Below are 16,513 nucleotides of genomic sequence, written 5' to 3' on the forward strand. Positions count from 1 at the left end.
TTGGTGCCATATATAGTCGCTCAGTCGTGTCTGGCTCTTTGCGACCCCATGGACTAGCCCACCAGGCTCCTCTGGTCCCTGTGATTCTCCAGGCAAGAACACTGGAGTGGGCTGCCAAGCCCTCCTCTGGGGATCTTCCCAACCCAGGGATCTAACCCAGGTCTCCCACACTGCAGGTGGATTCTTTACTCTCTGAGGCATATTTACTAGTGAAATTACTCAAGTCAGCATATGTGTTCACCTTCAAAAAAACCAAATAGCAACAAAATAAATGAGAACTCTAAAATCTTAAATTACCTGATTTAAATTCTTAATTTATATCTGCATTAACTGTAGATTTGGAAAAAATCCTCATATTAAGATAAATATAGTCACAAATTTAGGAGTTTAGTATAGATATTAAATATTATCATCAAATTCACGGACTTCTCTATTTTACCATGTAGTCTTTATATTTTTAACAATTATTATATATGTTTAAAATATACTGAAATATTAACTACTACTTTATATTTCAGAAAGTCCAAAACACATAAACTACATTATTTTAGGTGGCACTGTAACATCCTAATGACTCCTCTCCTTTCTCTTCAGAAATGAAAACTAAGGTAAGCCCTGGAAGAAAATCACTGTAGGACTTAAGAGTGCATTACCTCGCAAGCCTTCCACCACTTGATCCTGGAACACAAGCAATAAAATCGTCCAGAAAGGACTGTTCATTGCTCTGGATTTGAAGTGGTAAGTTTCCTTCTAGTGCCTCCAATATAGTTGGTGAATGAGAAAGAGCTAAACCCTTTCCAAGAATACCAGAATGGGTTTTGCACACCTGTTGGGTAAAAAAGAACATTTATATTTTAAAATATGAAACTTTAATCACATGATTGTTTTGAATTTGCACCCAATTTTAGATAGGCCTTTTTTCGGGAAATCGTTTTCTCCCCACGTCCCAGTGCTCCTTTACTCTGAACAGTAGAAAACTTCCAGCAGGGAAAAACTTGGGATAATACTTTCAGTTTCATTCTGCTCACAAAAGGAAGTGATTTATCTGAGTTTTGCAGGTTAGAGCTAATGCTGCATCTCCCCCTACCCAAGCTCTCCACATGTTTCTCTGCATGTGTCACATCCCCGTTTGTCAGGGCCAGGGCTCCCCTCTAAAGACAGCTGTAGAGGTTGCCCGCTTTCTGTGTCTCCGTTATTGGTGGTTCTCTTGGGTAGGCTGTGTCTGTGCTCTTGGGCGGGTGGGTACCAAGGTCTTGACTCAGGCAAAAAGGTGATGGAAGCCTGACTGTGCCTGCACATACACTGCATTAGCCTGTGTAAGCCTTATGAAAAAGGGCAGATAAAACAGATATTTTAGTCCTCAACTAGATGAGAAGCACACCTTACATTTTAGAAAGACTTGCTGCAAGTGCTAAAACTCTAGAAAAATCTTAATGACTGTATAATAAATTTCAAAACAAAATATTTTTCATGGAAAACTATTGTATTTCCAGTTCTTTCAATTCTACAACAGTAACTCCTGCATTTTATGAACCATGCAATTTCTAAATCATAATCTTTAATATCAAACAGACTTGAGTCCAAATTCAGACTTCAGATGAGTTATTGCTATGTCCTCTTAAGCTAACAAGTTACAGACCATTCCTGAATCAGTGAAAGGTATAAACTGGTGATCAAACGATCTCTTGTAGTTATTATACAATTTAAATGGGGCTTCCTAGGTGATGTAGCAGTAAAGAATCCGCCTGCCAATGCAGGAGATGCAAAGAGGTGTAGGTTCGATCCCTGCATCAGGAAGATCCCTGGAGGAAGAAACAGCAATCTGGTCCAGTATTTTTGCCTGCAAAATTCCATGGACAGAGGAGCCTGGTGGGCTGCAGTCCATGAGGTTGCAAAGAACTGGCATGACTATGCACCTAAGTATACACACACAACACATTTAAATGCTCACTACCTGCCTAACAAGCATGGGTTTTAATGTATGTTAGACCATCATGACTACCTTACATGCCAAAAAGGTGTGTAATTTGGGACATCACTTTTTTATTTATAGGGGCACAATAAAGATCTCCTTACATCCGGCCTAATTAACATTCTATAAGCCATAATACCTTGGATGATGAGCTACTTGATGGATTTCCTTAGCTAGAATGCTATATGACACATAGCATGTTCACCAAACATTTTTTGAATTAATTTTTATTTTTCTATCTTAAGATACAGAGATTTAACTTTTCTAAAAGGAAAAACAAAAGCTGGTGGGATTTTAAAAAACCTAAGTTTCTTAACATTATTGAGGACACCATGGCTCCCTACAATTAGAGCACAGTGATCAAGATCATGGACTTTGTCACCAAATTGCCAAAGGTCAAACTCTAGACCAGTTGCTCACCAGCTGTGTGATTCTGAGCCAGTTACTTAAGTTCTTTGTATCTCAGTTTCCTTATCTATAGTTAGGAGTTCCTACTTCATAGGACTGTTGTAAGGACTAAATGATTTAAAAGTATAAAACAAAGTTAAAGATCAAATAAATGTTTGTTTTTATTATTACTGCTGTAATCATTTCAGAAAATAAATAACATGTAAACTACTAACTGTAAGTATTAGAAGACCTGGATACCAGCCTCGATCTCCCAGTTGCCTGAATTCTTAATCAAAACTTCTCTGAACTGATATAATTGTCAGATACAAGAGAAAATAGTGATTTCAAAGTGTAACTGCAGAAATAGATAATGTCAAAAATATGGCAAACTACTGGAGAAGGAAATGGCAACCCACTCCAGTATTCTTGCCTGGAAAATTCCATGGACAGAGGAGCCTGGTGGGCTACAGTCCATGGGGTCACAGAGTCAGCCACGACTGAAGACCTCAGTACAGTATATGGTAAACTATAAAGTTTCTCTATAGATATTATTTCCATTACTATTACTAACATCTTTTTTCTAACTGGAAAATAAAACTTCTTTCAAGATCTAATTTCAATGTCCACCCCTGGACAAAACCCTCCTGTGGGCCCTTGGTAGCTCTTCTTCCTCCAGCAGGGCTTACATCTCACTCCAGAGTCAACACCCACCGTGCAGTTCAGTAAGGGCTCATACAGGGGTTGATTCCATCAAGGGGAGCAATTATGAGTTATTTATCTTTATAACTGTCAATTGTAGAATGAAATACTCAATGAATGAGTGCTATGCTCAAGAAAAACAAGGTTGATTTGAGTGAAAATTTGGCTTAAAATTAATGTACAAAGTTTATCCTTATAATTATTGAAGACAATACCTGTAAAGCAGCCTCTTCAAGAATTTCAAGATCCTCCTCTAATTCATTACCTGGTATGTAAATGAAAAGGTTTACCAAAATATATCAATGTTTCATTTAACTTTCTAGTCTTCTGCATTCATTACATGTTCTCCAAAAATTGATATTCCAAATTGAAGAGAACTATTATCATTATGGATAAATCTCAGTGGTTTAAATTTTAAAATGCTTATTTTCAGTGTGAATATAAGCTGTAATTCTCAACACAATACTAAAAAAAGCACTCATCAAGTGTATCAAAAGACACATATTACATTTATATACACAAATGTATATTTTTACTTTAGTGTATTTATCTAAGAAAAAAAGAGGAAAACTGATTATTCAGAACCTGAGTCTTTCTTTTTCAGTTATATTACAGAAGAACTTCATCTTTAGTAAACAACAGTTACTGACAGGAAAGCCCAAGATAGTGACTGTATTCTCTAAACATTTTCTGCTTTACTGCTTGATGTAGAACATTTATTGAATTTTCTGATAGCTTAATGAACTTATAAAATATTATAACCAAAGTGATACATGTTCAAAGGGAAATATTTGAATTATACAGAAGTGCAGAATGAAAATTTCTGCCACCATCCCCTTTCAAAGATACAGTATCAACAGTTTCCTATGTATTGTTCTAAAAACTTTGTATGCAAATAATCATTGTATGCATGTATGTGTCAGCCTACATACATGGGAACATACACATCTATTTACATATATATATATATACAATATGATGTTCAAAACAATGAACATCATATAATTATATAATCTGGACGCCTTTCTTGGCCTGGACATATAGGTTTACTTTTCTGTCACTGTATTTAACAGCTACTTACATCTGTTTTGTATAGATGTACCATCGCTGATTGAACAGTTCCCAACTGACAAACATTTTGGTTGCTCCTAGGTTTTATAACCACAAGTATTGATAAATTAATCTATCTTATAATGTACGTTTTTGAGTATTTGTGAAAATATGTATAAAAATGCTATATCAAAAGGTATATTTATATAAAATTTGAAGTTATTGACGAATTTCCTTCAAAGAGGTTGTAGCAATTTCCCTCACATGAATAGAACACAAATGTCTCATTGTCTTTAGTATAGTAAGCAGCTGCCCATGAATATATGTGACTGTTAAATTCATTTTGCTAAACTATTTTCAGGATGTTTTTTAATAGACATTCTATTCGTAATTTTGTAACTTTTTTAAAAATCATAAATACCTAGTACAAGATCACACTTACCAATAGGAAGTGCTAGATCCTTTTTCATCAAAGCTGCTGCACAAACCCCACCAAGATTAGCTAGTTCTTTTTCCAACTGAATGACTCCCTGGAGAATTGAAAAAAAAAATCAGATGCTGTAAAAACTGTTTGGAAGACGCAATTTTTGAGAGATGATGTGGATTATCAAAAAAATGTGACTTGCATTCCAGCATAACATTTGAAACAAAAAGAAAGCATGTATTAGCAGCTAATGGTTAATTAAGAGTGTAAGAGATTCAATATTATGTCTCACATTGGTTATACTGTTTCAGACCAACAGCTCATAGTCCAAAGGATTTTTCATTTATTACTTTGATGGAACATGATCACTGTTTCACCTTAACTTTTTTTTTTAAACAGTACTACTGGAAATCTTTACGACAGATATTAAGTTAGTGCCTTTGTGAAATCAGCTTACAAAAATCACTCAGAAAGGTACAGTCACCAACCAGGTGTGGAACAGGCAGGATTATACTACATCTTTAAAGGCTGGGTCATGCTGCACAGACTCTGATCTCTCCACATATTAAAAACAGTAATACCAGACACAATTAATTTGTACAAAATTAAACTACAAAATAGATTATACACCCTAGCTTAAAATAAAATTTCAGGCTTCTTAAATATAGACAGCAAACACAATTCAAGTCAATAGTAGCCCTCAGAAACACAATCTTCCTTAACAGAATAAGAAGATAATTCATTCTCACCTCATCAGGTCCAGGGCTAAACTCATATCCAATTGCAAAACATTTGAAACCATAGAAAGAAGCTTTGTCATCTTTCACATAATCTGATGCAGTCTCCAATGAAAAAAGGGCCTCATTCCCTAAGAAAAAAAACTAACACTGAGTTCAAAATCTGAAACAACTTTATTCAAGTCTCCTTTTATCCATCTCAAGATAGGTAGCAATACAAATCAGGCTTCCCGGGTGGCGCAGTGGTAAAGAATTCGTCTGCCAATGCAGGTGCTGTAAGAGATGTGGATTTGATCCCTGGGTAGGGAAGATCTGGAGAAGGAAATGGCAACCACTCCAGTATTCTTGCCTGGAAAATCCCATGGACAGAGAAACCTGTTGGACTATAGTCCATGGGGTCGCAAAAGAGTCGGACATGACTTGAACACACATGCACTAAATAATGTATTTGGTTTTGGGGTTTCTACATTTACTTGAACAAAATTGTGCTAAAAACAACACTAGAAACAATAAAACCATACCAGGTTGTTATTTTTCTTTATGATTTAATTCTCCTTAATCACATGTCCTAAGTAAGTTACATGAGCAATCATTGTCAATTATCTGTCAATTACTGAAGTGACCTGTATGTGTAAGTAGCTCAGTCATGTCCAACTCTTTGTGACCCCATGGACTGTAGCCCACCAGGCACCTCTGTCCATGGGATTTTCCTAGCAAGAATACTGCAATGGGTTGCCATTTCCTTCTCCAACTGAGGTGACCCGGGTTAGCCTTTTTTCTAAGCTGGAATCTGGCTTTGATCTCTTCACAAACAAACACGGCAGGTCACATCAGAAGAAAGAAGTTTCTGAATTCGAACTGGCTCTCAGTTTGCAAGATCACGGGATCACTTAACTTATGGTTAAGTGGTTAAAAAAACAACAGACTATAATAACAAATCTGTGGCACCCACCTGGCCACAAATACTCTTCAAGCTTGAAAACAAAGCTTTACATAACTTAGTGGGCTCCATGGGTCACTAGCTCTCTTGAAATAAAGAAGTCCTCAGCAACTTTTTAAAACTCAACACTTACTGGGAAAATAAACACCTAATCCAACTTTTTCTATAGTTTGGCCTCAGTATTAACTCTCTGCTTTGGTCAAGCTTCCCTGGCGGCTCAGACAGTAAAGAATCTGCCTGCATTGCAGGAGACCTGGGTTCAGTCCCTAGGTCGGGATGATCCCCCAGAGAGGGCATGGCAACCCACTCCAGTACTCTTCGCTGGAGAACTCCATGGACAGAGGAGCCTGGAGGGCTACAGTCAATGGGGTCGCAAAGAGTCGGATACAACTGAGTGACTGACACACTTTCTTTGGACAAGCTAATCTTTTCTCACAAGATCCTCAGAACAGTCTCTTGTCTAAACCTTGGTCATGTTATGCCCAGTGCCCAGAGAGTCTTCACTAATAAACTGCAATCTAGATACAGAGTAGGTCTTGAAGACATTCTTCTGAAAATTAAATAAACATTTTCAATAGTGTATCTTTACTAAACATAATTCTTATAAATGCATGTATTTTACCATATAAAACAAAATGAGACCAAAAAAAAAAAAAAAAACTTACCTGGTAACACTAACACCATAGTAGGCCACCCAGAGGACCCTGAAAATTTCTTTAGTTCTATCCAGGAATTCAGATTTTCATGAACAGCTGTCAACTTTGGTCCATATCCTGAATTCTGAACAGTTCTAACGGGGATCAACAAACGGAGGACGTCTTCCGACTGTGCAGTGCCACACTGAGGGTCAAACTCGAGTGTCATCCACCGCACGCACTCTGGGAATGTCACCTGAAGTCAACAGACAAAAGGCCACTCACATAAGAAGAATCAGATTTTAGCTTCTGGTCTAGTTTAGAAGTAGGACATCATACTGGAAAGATGATGCCTTCAACTTACCGTAACATTAATGTTAAGTAAGGAATTAATACTGTAAAATTTTAAGAATTAAGTGATCAGAAACCAAGGTATTAATGGTCAGTATGAACTGTCTCTGCTGTCCCGCTGTAATATCTATTGTTTTCTAATATGTGGTTGATACTGCATTGTGTCTAAGTATATACTGATATCATTAAAAAAACAATTACAAAACTGCTTAATTTCTGGAAAAAAAAATAAACTATCTGATTTTCCTGTAAAAGAGCTTATTTACATAATAAATTTTCCATTTCAGTCAGTATGCATTTAAGGAATATAGGTAGGTAACTGACAATGTAATTGGACAGGTAAAATATAAAGATACACTGATGGAAATGAATAAATCATTAAAATGTAAGGTTTTAGTTACTTTTAGGTTATCTACCATTCATAGTACCTAATACAAATGCTTCTTCTCATTAACCAAAAAAACTTTGCAACTTCAAATATTATGAGAATATAAACACACACACTTATACATTTGATAAAAGCCTTGATTTTTATAGTCTTCTATCCTAAAATTTTACTGTATGCAAGAGTTTATGATGGCACATAATTACATGTATTTTTAAGGCCATTTTACAGTTTCTGTCATCATCATAGCAGAAGGAATTCTGTAATTGTAGTAAAATTACAGTTAAGCAGGACCATGTCAAGTAGTAAAATATGAATTGGTTGTAGGACATGACATAAACCTTAAGAAATTTCCCAAGTATGATATTAATCTAAAAAAAATTAGACTATATTTAGTAAAGGATTTTTTTATAATCCTTAAATAAAAAGCTCAACGTAGTTCACAGTAACATAAATGTAAATTAAAACTAAACTGAGGCACCATTTTCCCAACATTCTTCCCATTGTATTGGCAAAAGCTCCCAAATTTAAACACATACTCCTTGGGGGAGGCCATGAGAAAATAAGCATTCCCATATGTTGTTGGTGGGACACAAAAAGCCATAACTTCAATGGAAGGGAAGTGTCAACATCTAGCAAAACTACACTCACCGTCTGAATCAGCAATTCCAGATATACCGAGCACAAGGCTCCCCATTCTTTGCTTAACCCAGCAATCCTACTTCTAGAAGTATAGTTTGAAGATATGCCTCTAACAATATGGAAACAAAAACAAACAAAAAAATGCCCATATGCCCAGTTTATTCATTGCAAAAAAAAAAAAAAAAAATGAAAACACCCCAGATGCTCACACATTAGACTAGCTCAAAGACTATGATACACCTTGACAACACTGGAGCACTATGAAGTTGTAAAAAGGAATGAGGATGATCTATATAAATGGATACGGAGAGATTTTTACACAGTGTTACTTTTAAAAAGCAAAGTACAAAGTAGTATATACAGTGTGCTATTTTTTTAAACAAAGAAGGAAAATAAGACTACATCTAAATCAATCTTTATGATTTTTTTTCCAAAAAAGAATGCAGTAAGGATAAACCATGATACTTACTAGAGTAAGGCAGAAGCCCAGAAGGAAAAGGACTTATAATTCTGAGGATGTCGCTTTACTTAATTTTATATCTGTAGCTATATTAGTATTTTACATAGTTTAAAACTAATATTAAATCAAGTGGGGCAGGGAAAAAACTCATAAAAATTAAGTAAAAATAAACAAGACTAACTTTATATTAATCATATAGCCACCTACACACATATATATATAGTGAACTACTCCAAACAACTTCTGAATAAAGTACTTTGATTATATTAATGTTAGTAGGGTTAATATAAAAAACATTGCAAAGAAACTTTATTTTATGTAGTATTTTTAATTTTTATAGTGGCATACATAAACGAAAATGGTATGAAGACAATACCTCAGCGGTTTTGACTGGAATTAGTAAGAAGTGCTCAAAAGCTGATGAAAACACAGGAAAAGGACACAGAATCTAGTTTGAACAGAATTCCCCTGACCAAATCAATTGAAATTTGAGCATCAAACTGAATGACAGCAAAAGATTGTAACGCTGAGCAAAAAGAGAATCTCTGAGTACATACTGGTATGAACACATGAAATAAATATATAAATGACTACACTTTTTAAAGTAGAAGGGGTGAGAAACTCTTCTTTATAACAGAACACCAGCAGGGAGGAAAAACAGAATTAGAAAACCACCATCTTGCAACCACCATACCAATAAATGATTTGGGTAAGAATAACCAAAGTGAAAGTGAAGTCGCTCAGTCGTGTCTGACACTTTGCAACCCCATGGACAGTAACCCACTAGGCTTCTCTGTCCATGGGATTTTCCAGGCAAGAATACTGGAGTGGGCTGCCATTTCCTCCTCCAGGGGATCTTCCCAATCCAGGGATCAAACCCAGGTCACCTGCATTACAGATAGACAGACACATAGACCTACATTACAGATAGCTTTACTGTCTGAGCCACAAGGGAAGCCCTAGAATAACCAAAGGGTGCTGGAATCTGTTGAAAGACAGTATTTTTTACACAATCTCTAACCCATGGATATTTACCCATAGACATTTTCAAAGGAAAAAAAAAGATGCTTTTTTTTGGTGGAACTGTCACCTTAATCAAGTGACTAAGTATAGCATATTGAAAAGCAGAGACATTACTTTGCCAACAAAGGTTCGTCTAGTCAAGGCTATGGTTTTTCCTGTGGTCATGTATGGATGTGAGAATTGGACTGTGAAGAAAGCTGAGCACTGAAGAATTGATGCTTTTGAACTGTGGTGTTGGAGAAGACTCTTGAGAGTCCCTTGGACTGCAAGGAGATCCAACCAGTCCATTCTGAAGGAGATCAGTCCTGGGTGTTCTTTGGAGGGAATGATGCTAAAGCTGAAACTCCAGTACTTTGGCCACCTCATGCGAAGAGTTGACTCACTGGAAAAGACTCTGATGCTGGGAGAGATTGGGGTCAGGAGGAGAAGGGGACGACAGAGGATGAGATGGCTGAATGACATCACTGACTCGATGGACATGAGTCTGAGTGAACTCCGGGAGTTGGTGATGGACAGTGAGGCCTGGTGTGCTGTGATTCATGGGGTCGCAAAGAGTCAGACACGACTGAGCAATTGAACTGAACTGAAGTACTTCCTGATGGGATACACTGAGGAGAACACGACAGGTTGCCACCCAAAATGCACAACCTGAATCTAATCATTAAAAAACTATCAATGAAATACAAATAAAATAATATTTTTTTACAAAACCACTGATTGTGTTCTTCAAAAACACCAATATCATAAAAGATGAAGAGAGGCTGAGGAACTATTTCAGATTAAAAAGACAGAAGTGGCCTAACAACTAAATGCATGTTTGAACCTGAGAGGATCCTGTGCATTCGTGCTAAGTCACTTCAGTTGTGTCTGACTCTCTGCGACCCCATGAACTGTGTAGCCCACCAGGCTTCTCTGTCCATGGGATTCTCCCAGCAAGAACACTGGAGTGGGTTGCCATTTCCTTCTCCATGGGATCTTCCTGATCCAGGGATTGAACCTGTATCTCCTGAGGCACCTGCACTGCTGGAAGATTTTTTACTGCTGAGCCACCAGGGAAGCCCAGTCTGGGTTTAAAAAAATTCTATGAACACAGATGGGAAAAATGGCAAATGTTCAAACCACAGCACTTTGAAAAAATCGCAGGTTTCAGACTTGAGGCAGAAATGTGTAAGCCTCTTATAACATCTTATACCAGAGCCTGTAACATCTTACACCAGACGTGAGGATGCTATGAATGACTACAGGGCGTGTCTCTAAAGGACTCAGGAGGAGTCTATCAAAAAAACAGTCCAATTTCTTAAATAAAATTCAAGGAAACAAAAAACAGAGAGATGGAGGGGAACACTAGTAAAAGAGACTTAAGAAACACAACCAATCATAATGTATGAATCTCATTTGGATTCTAATTCAAATATTTAAAAATGTACATATGCAATAACATGAAGGCATTATTAGTTTTTTTAAAGTGTGACAATGACATTATTTTTTACAGGTCCTTATATTTTTAGAGATACAAAAAAATCCATGAATATGCTTTAAAACTATATTGTTGTTTAGTCACTAAGTCACGTGTGACTCTTTTGCAACCCAATGGACTGTAGCCCTCTGTATATGGGATTTCCCAGGCAAGAATACTGGACTGGGTTACCATTTCCTCCTCAAGGGGATCTTCCTGACCCAGGGATCAAACCCACATCTCCTGCATTGTCAGGCAGATATTTTACCAATGAACCACCTGAGAAGCCCTTAATATAATATGAGAAGGGACAAAGAGAGTGGGGAATAAATAAAAGAGTTTGACCAATAGTTTATAACTGGCGACTGGGATGATGCACAAATGGGCTACACTATACTGGTGCATCTTTTCATATGTTTACCACATTCTACAACAAAGAGCTGAATATTTTACAAATGGTAAAGAATACATCTGCCAATGCAAGAGATGCAAGAGACGTGGGTTCAGTCCCTGGGTTGGGAAGATCCCTTGGTGCAGGAAGTGGCAACCCATTCCAGTGTTTTTGCCTGGAAAATTCCATGGGCAGAGGAGCCTGGCAGGTTATAGTCCTTGAGGTCACAAAGAACTGGACATGACTGAGTGACTGAGTACCAAAACGTAAACTTATAATTAAATTAAGTGGACAAATTCTCTTTCTCCCCCTTAAATGATACAATTTAGAAAGCAAGGAATAGGATTTTGAATACTCTATAAAAACATTTAAATATTTTATATGTACATTTTAACATTATGTGTAGTATTATAAATCCTGCACTGGGTATATAAATTTTCAGAGATCAGGCTGTGGTATAGCTAACATCAGTCCAAAAAAGTTGATTTTCGTTTATTATTTTTTAAAGTTTTTATTGAATTTGTTACAGTATTCCTTCTGTTTTTTAATGCCTTTTTTTTTTGACCCTGACACATGTGGGTTTCTAGCTCCCCGACCAGGTATCGAACCCGCGACCCTGCACTGGAAGGCAAAGTCTCAATGACTGGACCACCAGGAACGTCCCCAAATATGTGATTTTTAAATGTTAATGCTTATATCCATTATTATGATAAACAATATGCAGTTGAGCATTACACACAGCCTTGTACTTACAAAAAGATATGAAAATAAGTTTCATAAACCCCATAAAAGTGTACTATTTAACAGTAAAAATTCTGTCTTAAACCCTTTTGTGTGCTTGACAGTGTCTAACCACCTGCTGATTTTCTATGCATAGAAGTTACACTTCTGAACAGAGGTTAAGTATCCTTTAAGAAATCAATGAACATGAACATGAACATGAAGTCGCTCAGTCGTGTCTGACTCTTTGCGACCCCATCAACTGTAGACTACCAGGCTCCTCTGTCCATGGGATTTTCCAGGCAATAGTACTGGAGTGGATTGCCATTTCCTTCTCCAAGGGATCTTCCCAACCCAGGGATTGAACCCAGGTCTCCCGTGTCGTAAACAGACGCTTTACGGTCTGAGCCACCAGGGAAGTCAAAAATCAATATAGAACATCAAATCAAGTTTTAAGTTTAAACGGTTCCTAGGAATCAGTGCCCACCTTGTAGTGCATGACACATGCAGGCTTATAGGGGTGCTCGCTCTCTATGACAGCATAGTGATTAGAGGTCGTACAGGCAGACAAGCCTTGTTCAGGCTGATTTCCTGTGGTACTATCTGTTGACTGATTAGGATTGAAGGCAGGGGGTGCATACTTCTGATTCAGAATGGCAACTGAAGGAAGTAACTGTTGGACAAGTCCAAAGACTTCTACAGCCACCTAGTATAAAAAAGAATGATTAAGTGAGATAATAAGTGTGAAAGTTGCTTTAAAGTTATTAATTACTGTAATTGTTGATTATTCTTATTATTAAGAATTTCCATTTAGAGTTTCTTCTAGTTACATTTTCACTCAAAGAGAAATTTGTACTATGGGAAAAAAAGATTTAGCTTAAAAGTCTTAGGTGTTACATGAATATAACCAAGTTTATATATTTAAACCCTTCTGCCTTTCTGTGATCTGCAATAAGTTAGGTTTTACTCAAAATTTATTATGCCAAAGGATCAGTAGTTTATCATTTCTTCCATGTCTTGAATATTTCACAATTTAACAACCTTTTTACATTGCTATTTTTATACAAAATGGAGGTTTGGTATCAACATTATAAATTTTAAAGGTCTTAGTTAACTTAAGCTTCCCTTACATATCATATTCTAAAATATATTTCTTATCTCCAAGTTCTTCAAATGTAAAGCCAATAAACAATACTATTACAAAATAATACTATCACAAAACAATACTACTACAAAGTAAACTAGTAAGTGATACTAAGATCAGAGAGTTAGTTATTTAACTAATTTCTACCATTTACATGTCTATCTACTTGTTATCTGTAACCCAGATGCCTGAAAGATTATTTTTAAAGGAAAGACACAAAGTCTAAATAAAATTACATTTACCAAAAAAAGGTTCAAAGTTAGAGAATTGAATCACACACCTTAGGAATAGCAGCAGCTACTGGTCCTATGTAGGCTATAATAAGGGGAAGCAGCATGGAAAACAGACTGGAAGAGCTAAGCAGTTCTGGAATGTCATCAGCTAAAAAAGGCATTAACACTACAGTTAGAAAGCAATTTCACTGTAACATATATACAACTGTACTAAACCTATATTCTAATTCCTTGAGTAAAATTATAGTTGACATTGACCAAGTACTTATCAAGGACCTGGCACTATTCTAAGGGCTCTACACACATTATCTCCATTAATCCTTACAATAAGGTTCTTTATTATCGCCCCTTGTTTAGAAGTGGAAACCGAGGCACATAGTGTTTAAGTAAGTACCTTATCCAAAATCATGTATCTGTAAAACGACAGAACCGGAATTAGAACTCAGGGTTACAGTCCTGATGTTAAACCAGTACTCTTGGTGCCATACATGGCTACATGTCTGAAGCTGGGCAAATAACATAATCTTTGTGTGCAGGTCACTCAACTGTAATGGAGGATAACATACTTCCCTCATCAGATGTTGTGATGATTCAGTGAGTTAACACCTGTAAAATGCTTAAAGAATGCCTGCAGACATAGTAAATACTCCAAAAATGTTTGCTGTTATTAGCTACATTGCCTTCTATGTTTCCCAAGGAAAGCACTTTTGCTGATGGACATTTTATTGTTCCATGAGCATGGTGCTAGGAAGATAAGTTGAAGACCTTTCTATTAAGGGTCAATCATTTCTAGATATTTTTTTCTACATCTGCTGTTGCATCAGAACAGGCTGGGCATTGAGGTAAAAAATATAGTTTCCTTGTCCAGCCTAAGCTACTGGTTTGGATAGACCAAATACTCTTTATTTTCAGCAAGTTTCTCACGTGATTTTGACATACAGCTATATTTAGGAACAAGTGTTATAGTGAACAGTAAGGTTTTTGTAAATGTTAACTCTGCTGCAGTGTGGCAGTGGGGAAAAGGTGGCAGGGTGATTATTAGGATGTTATCCACTCATGAAAAAGAATATGTGTGCTTGAACCACGGTAGCCTGAACTATAGGAGAACAGATAGAGAGAAGAGAAACTGGAGAGTTTTCAGGGGAAGAACTTGCAAAACTCAATTTAGATAAGTGAATCTGGAAAGACATTTGGGGTTGCCCAGACCTTTGGATGCATGGTGATGCTATTACAGAAAGAAAACCAGGTCTAAAGTGGAAAACAAAAAATTGCTTTTTAAACTACTAAAAGAAGCAGAGACTCAATTAAGAGTTTTCCTCTTAATGGGCTGACTCAGAAAACTAGTGTAAAATAACTGCTTTGGAACATTCTAACAAACTTTGCATTAGTGTATGGAGAGCATGGCTGATCCAAAATGAACATATGTATATGTGCAGACCCATAAGGGATCCCTCTGGGATTTTACAAGGTAGTTCTTCTTTAGTAACTCTGCATGTAAGTTGGAGAATAAAGAATCTAAAATGTGACTATTAAGGAAGTAAAAAAAAAAATCTTACCGTCCACAGCAAGAGCTCTGTGCAAGAGGTCTTTTGCAGCTCGAACAACAGTGCTTACCACAGAGAGAGCTCTGCTACAGTTTTTATCTTCTTCATTGGCTTTACTTAGAAGTTGGGATTGTAAATCTCCATCAAATTCACTCCTGTAACATGAGTAACACATGACATCATTTTACATAGTGGGTAAAACATGATCTAACTCTAGGAATCACATCTGGATCACAAGTTTAAAAAGTTAAAGTTAAAAAATAGTAAATGTATAACTACATAGTTTCAAGGCATAATAGGGCATCAAAGAAAAAGCCACATAAGAGCTTAAAATTATTGTATTTTTTTTAAAGTAAATAACATCATGACAGACCACTACTTAAGCAAAGGCCTGAACTGTGTTTTCTAAAAAAGACCTGGAGGAGCTGGGAGAAGAGCCGTCAGGCCAAAAGAACAGTAAGATGAAGGTTCAGATAGGAACAAGATGGGTGAGATCAAGGAATAGAATGAAGACAAGTGTGACTAGAATGAAAGGAGAAAGAGTAAAGGGTGTCAGGTGGGTAAGGTAAATAAGAGACAGATCACATGAGTAAAGACTTTACATTTTATCCTGGAAGGCTGCAGTCCATGGGGTTGCTAAGAGTTGGACACGACTGAGCGACTTCCCTTTCACTTTTCACTTTCATGCATTGGAGAAGGAAATGGCAACCCACTCCAGTGTTCTTGCCTGGAGAATCCCAGGGACGGGGAAGCCGGGTGGCTGCTGTCTATGAGGTCACACAGAGTCGGACACGACTGAAGTGACTTAGCAGCAGCAGGGAAAGGGAAGCGACGAGGGGAAGATGAGCAAGGCCTCACCTAAAAACTCGACAGGATTTATATTTCGCTGAGGTCACTCTGGCTGCATGGTGTAAGACAGAGTGTAAGAGAGCTCAGTGAAAAGAGAGAGACTGGTTTAGAGGCTGCTGCTGCTGCTGCTGCTAAGTCGCTTCAGTTGTGTCCGACTCTGTGCTACCCCATAGACAGCAGCCCACCAGGCTCCCTCGTCTCTGGGATTCTCCAGGCAAGAACACTGGAGTGGGTTGCCATTTCCTTCTCCAGTTTAGAGGCTAGTTCCTCTCGAATTCAGTTATCCAGGTGCTTACTCAAGTCGGGGTGGAGACGGCTTAGGCTCGATGTTAATTATAGGAGTGCTAGAAAAGGTCAGATTTAGGCCAAGACTTACTGATGCAAAGTGTGAGGGTAAGACAGACATCAAGAATGCCCCCCAGGTGTCTACTATACCTGTGGATGGGGAGGAACACTGGATGGGGACCT

The 16,513-nt window shown here is 37.3% G+C and overlaps 1 protein-coding gene across 18 annotated transcripts in view; it reads right to left on the minus strand.

Annotated features, from left to right (window-relative positions):
- Positions 1–16,513, minus strand: part of MYCBP2 (MYC binding protein 2, E3 ubiquitin protein ligase) — a 270,681-nt gene that overhangs the window by 94,223 nt on the left and 159,945 nt on the right. For all 18 annotated transcript variants that reach the window (XR_003513823.1, XM_027557742.1, XM_027557733.1 and 15 more), the window contains 8 exons: positions 15,209–15,351; positions 13,700–13,800; positions 12,763–12,981; positions 6,878–7,103; positions 5,285–5,403; positions 4,554–4,641; positions 3,277–3,326; positions 654–826 (listed from right to left, as the gene is read on the minus strand). Coding sequence is in view for 17 of the 18 variants with exons in the window: in XM_027557742.1 (XP_027413543.1) it covers positions 654–826; positions 3,277–3,326; positions 4,554–4,641; positions 5,285–5,403; positions 6,878–7,103; positions 12,763–12,981; positions 13,700–13,800; positions 15,209–15,351 (1,119 nt within the window). In the remaining variant the exon portion in view is untranslated. The remainder of the gene's footprint in view (positions 1–653; positions 827–3,276; positions 3,327–4,553; positions 4,642–5,284; positions 5,404–6,877; positions 7,104–12,762; positions 12,982–13,699; positions 13,801–15,208; positions 15,352–16,513) is intronic.

Source organism: Bos indicus x Bos taurus, chromosome 12 (genome assembly GCF_003369695.1).
Source record: "Bos indicus x Bos taurus breed Angus x Brahman F1 hybrid chromosome 12, Bos_hybrid_MaternalHap_v2.0, whole genome shotgun sequence".
Lineage (NCBI taxonomy): Eukaryota > Metazoa > Chordata > Mammalia > Artiodactyla > Bovidae > Bos > Bos indicus x Bos taurus.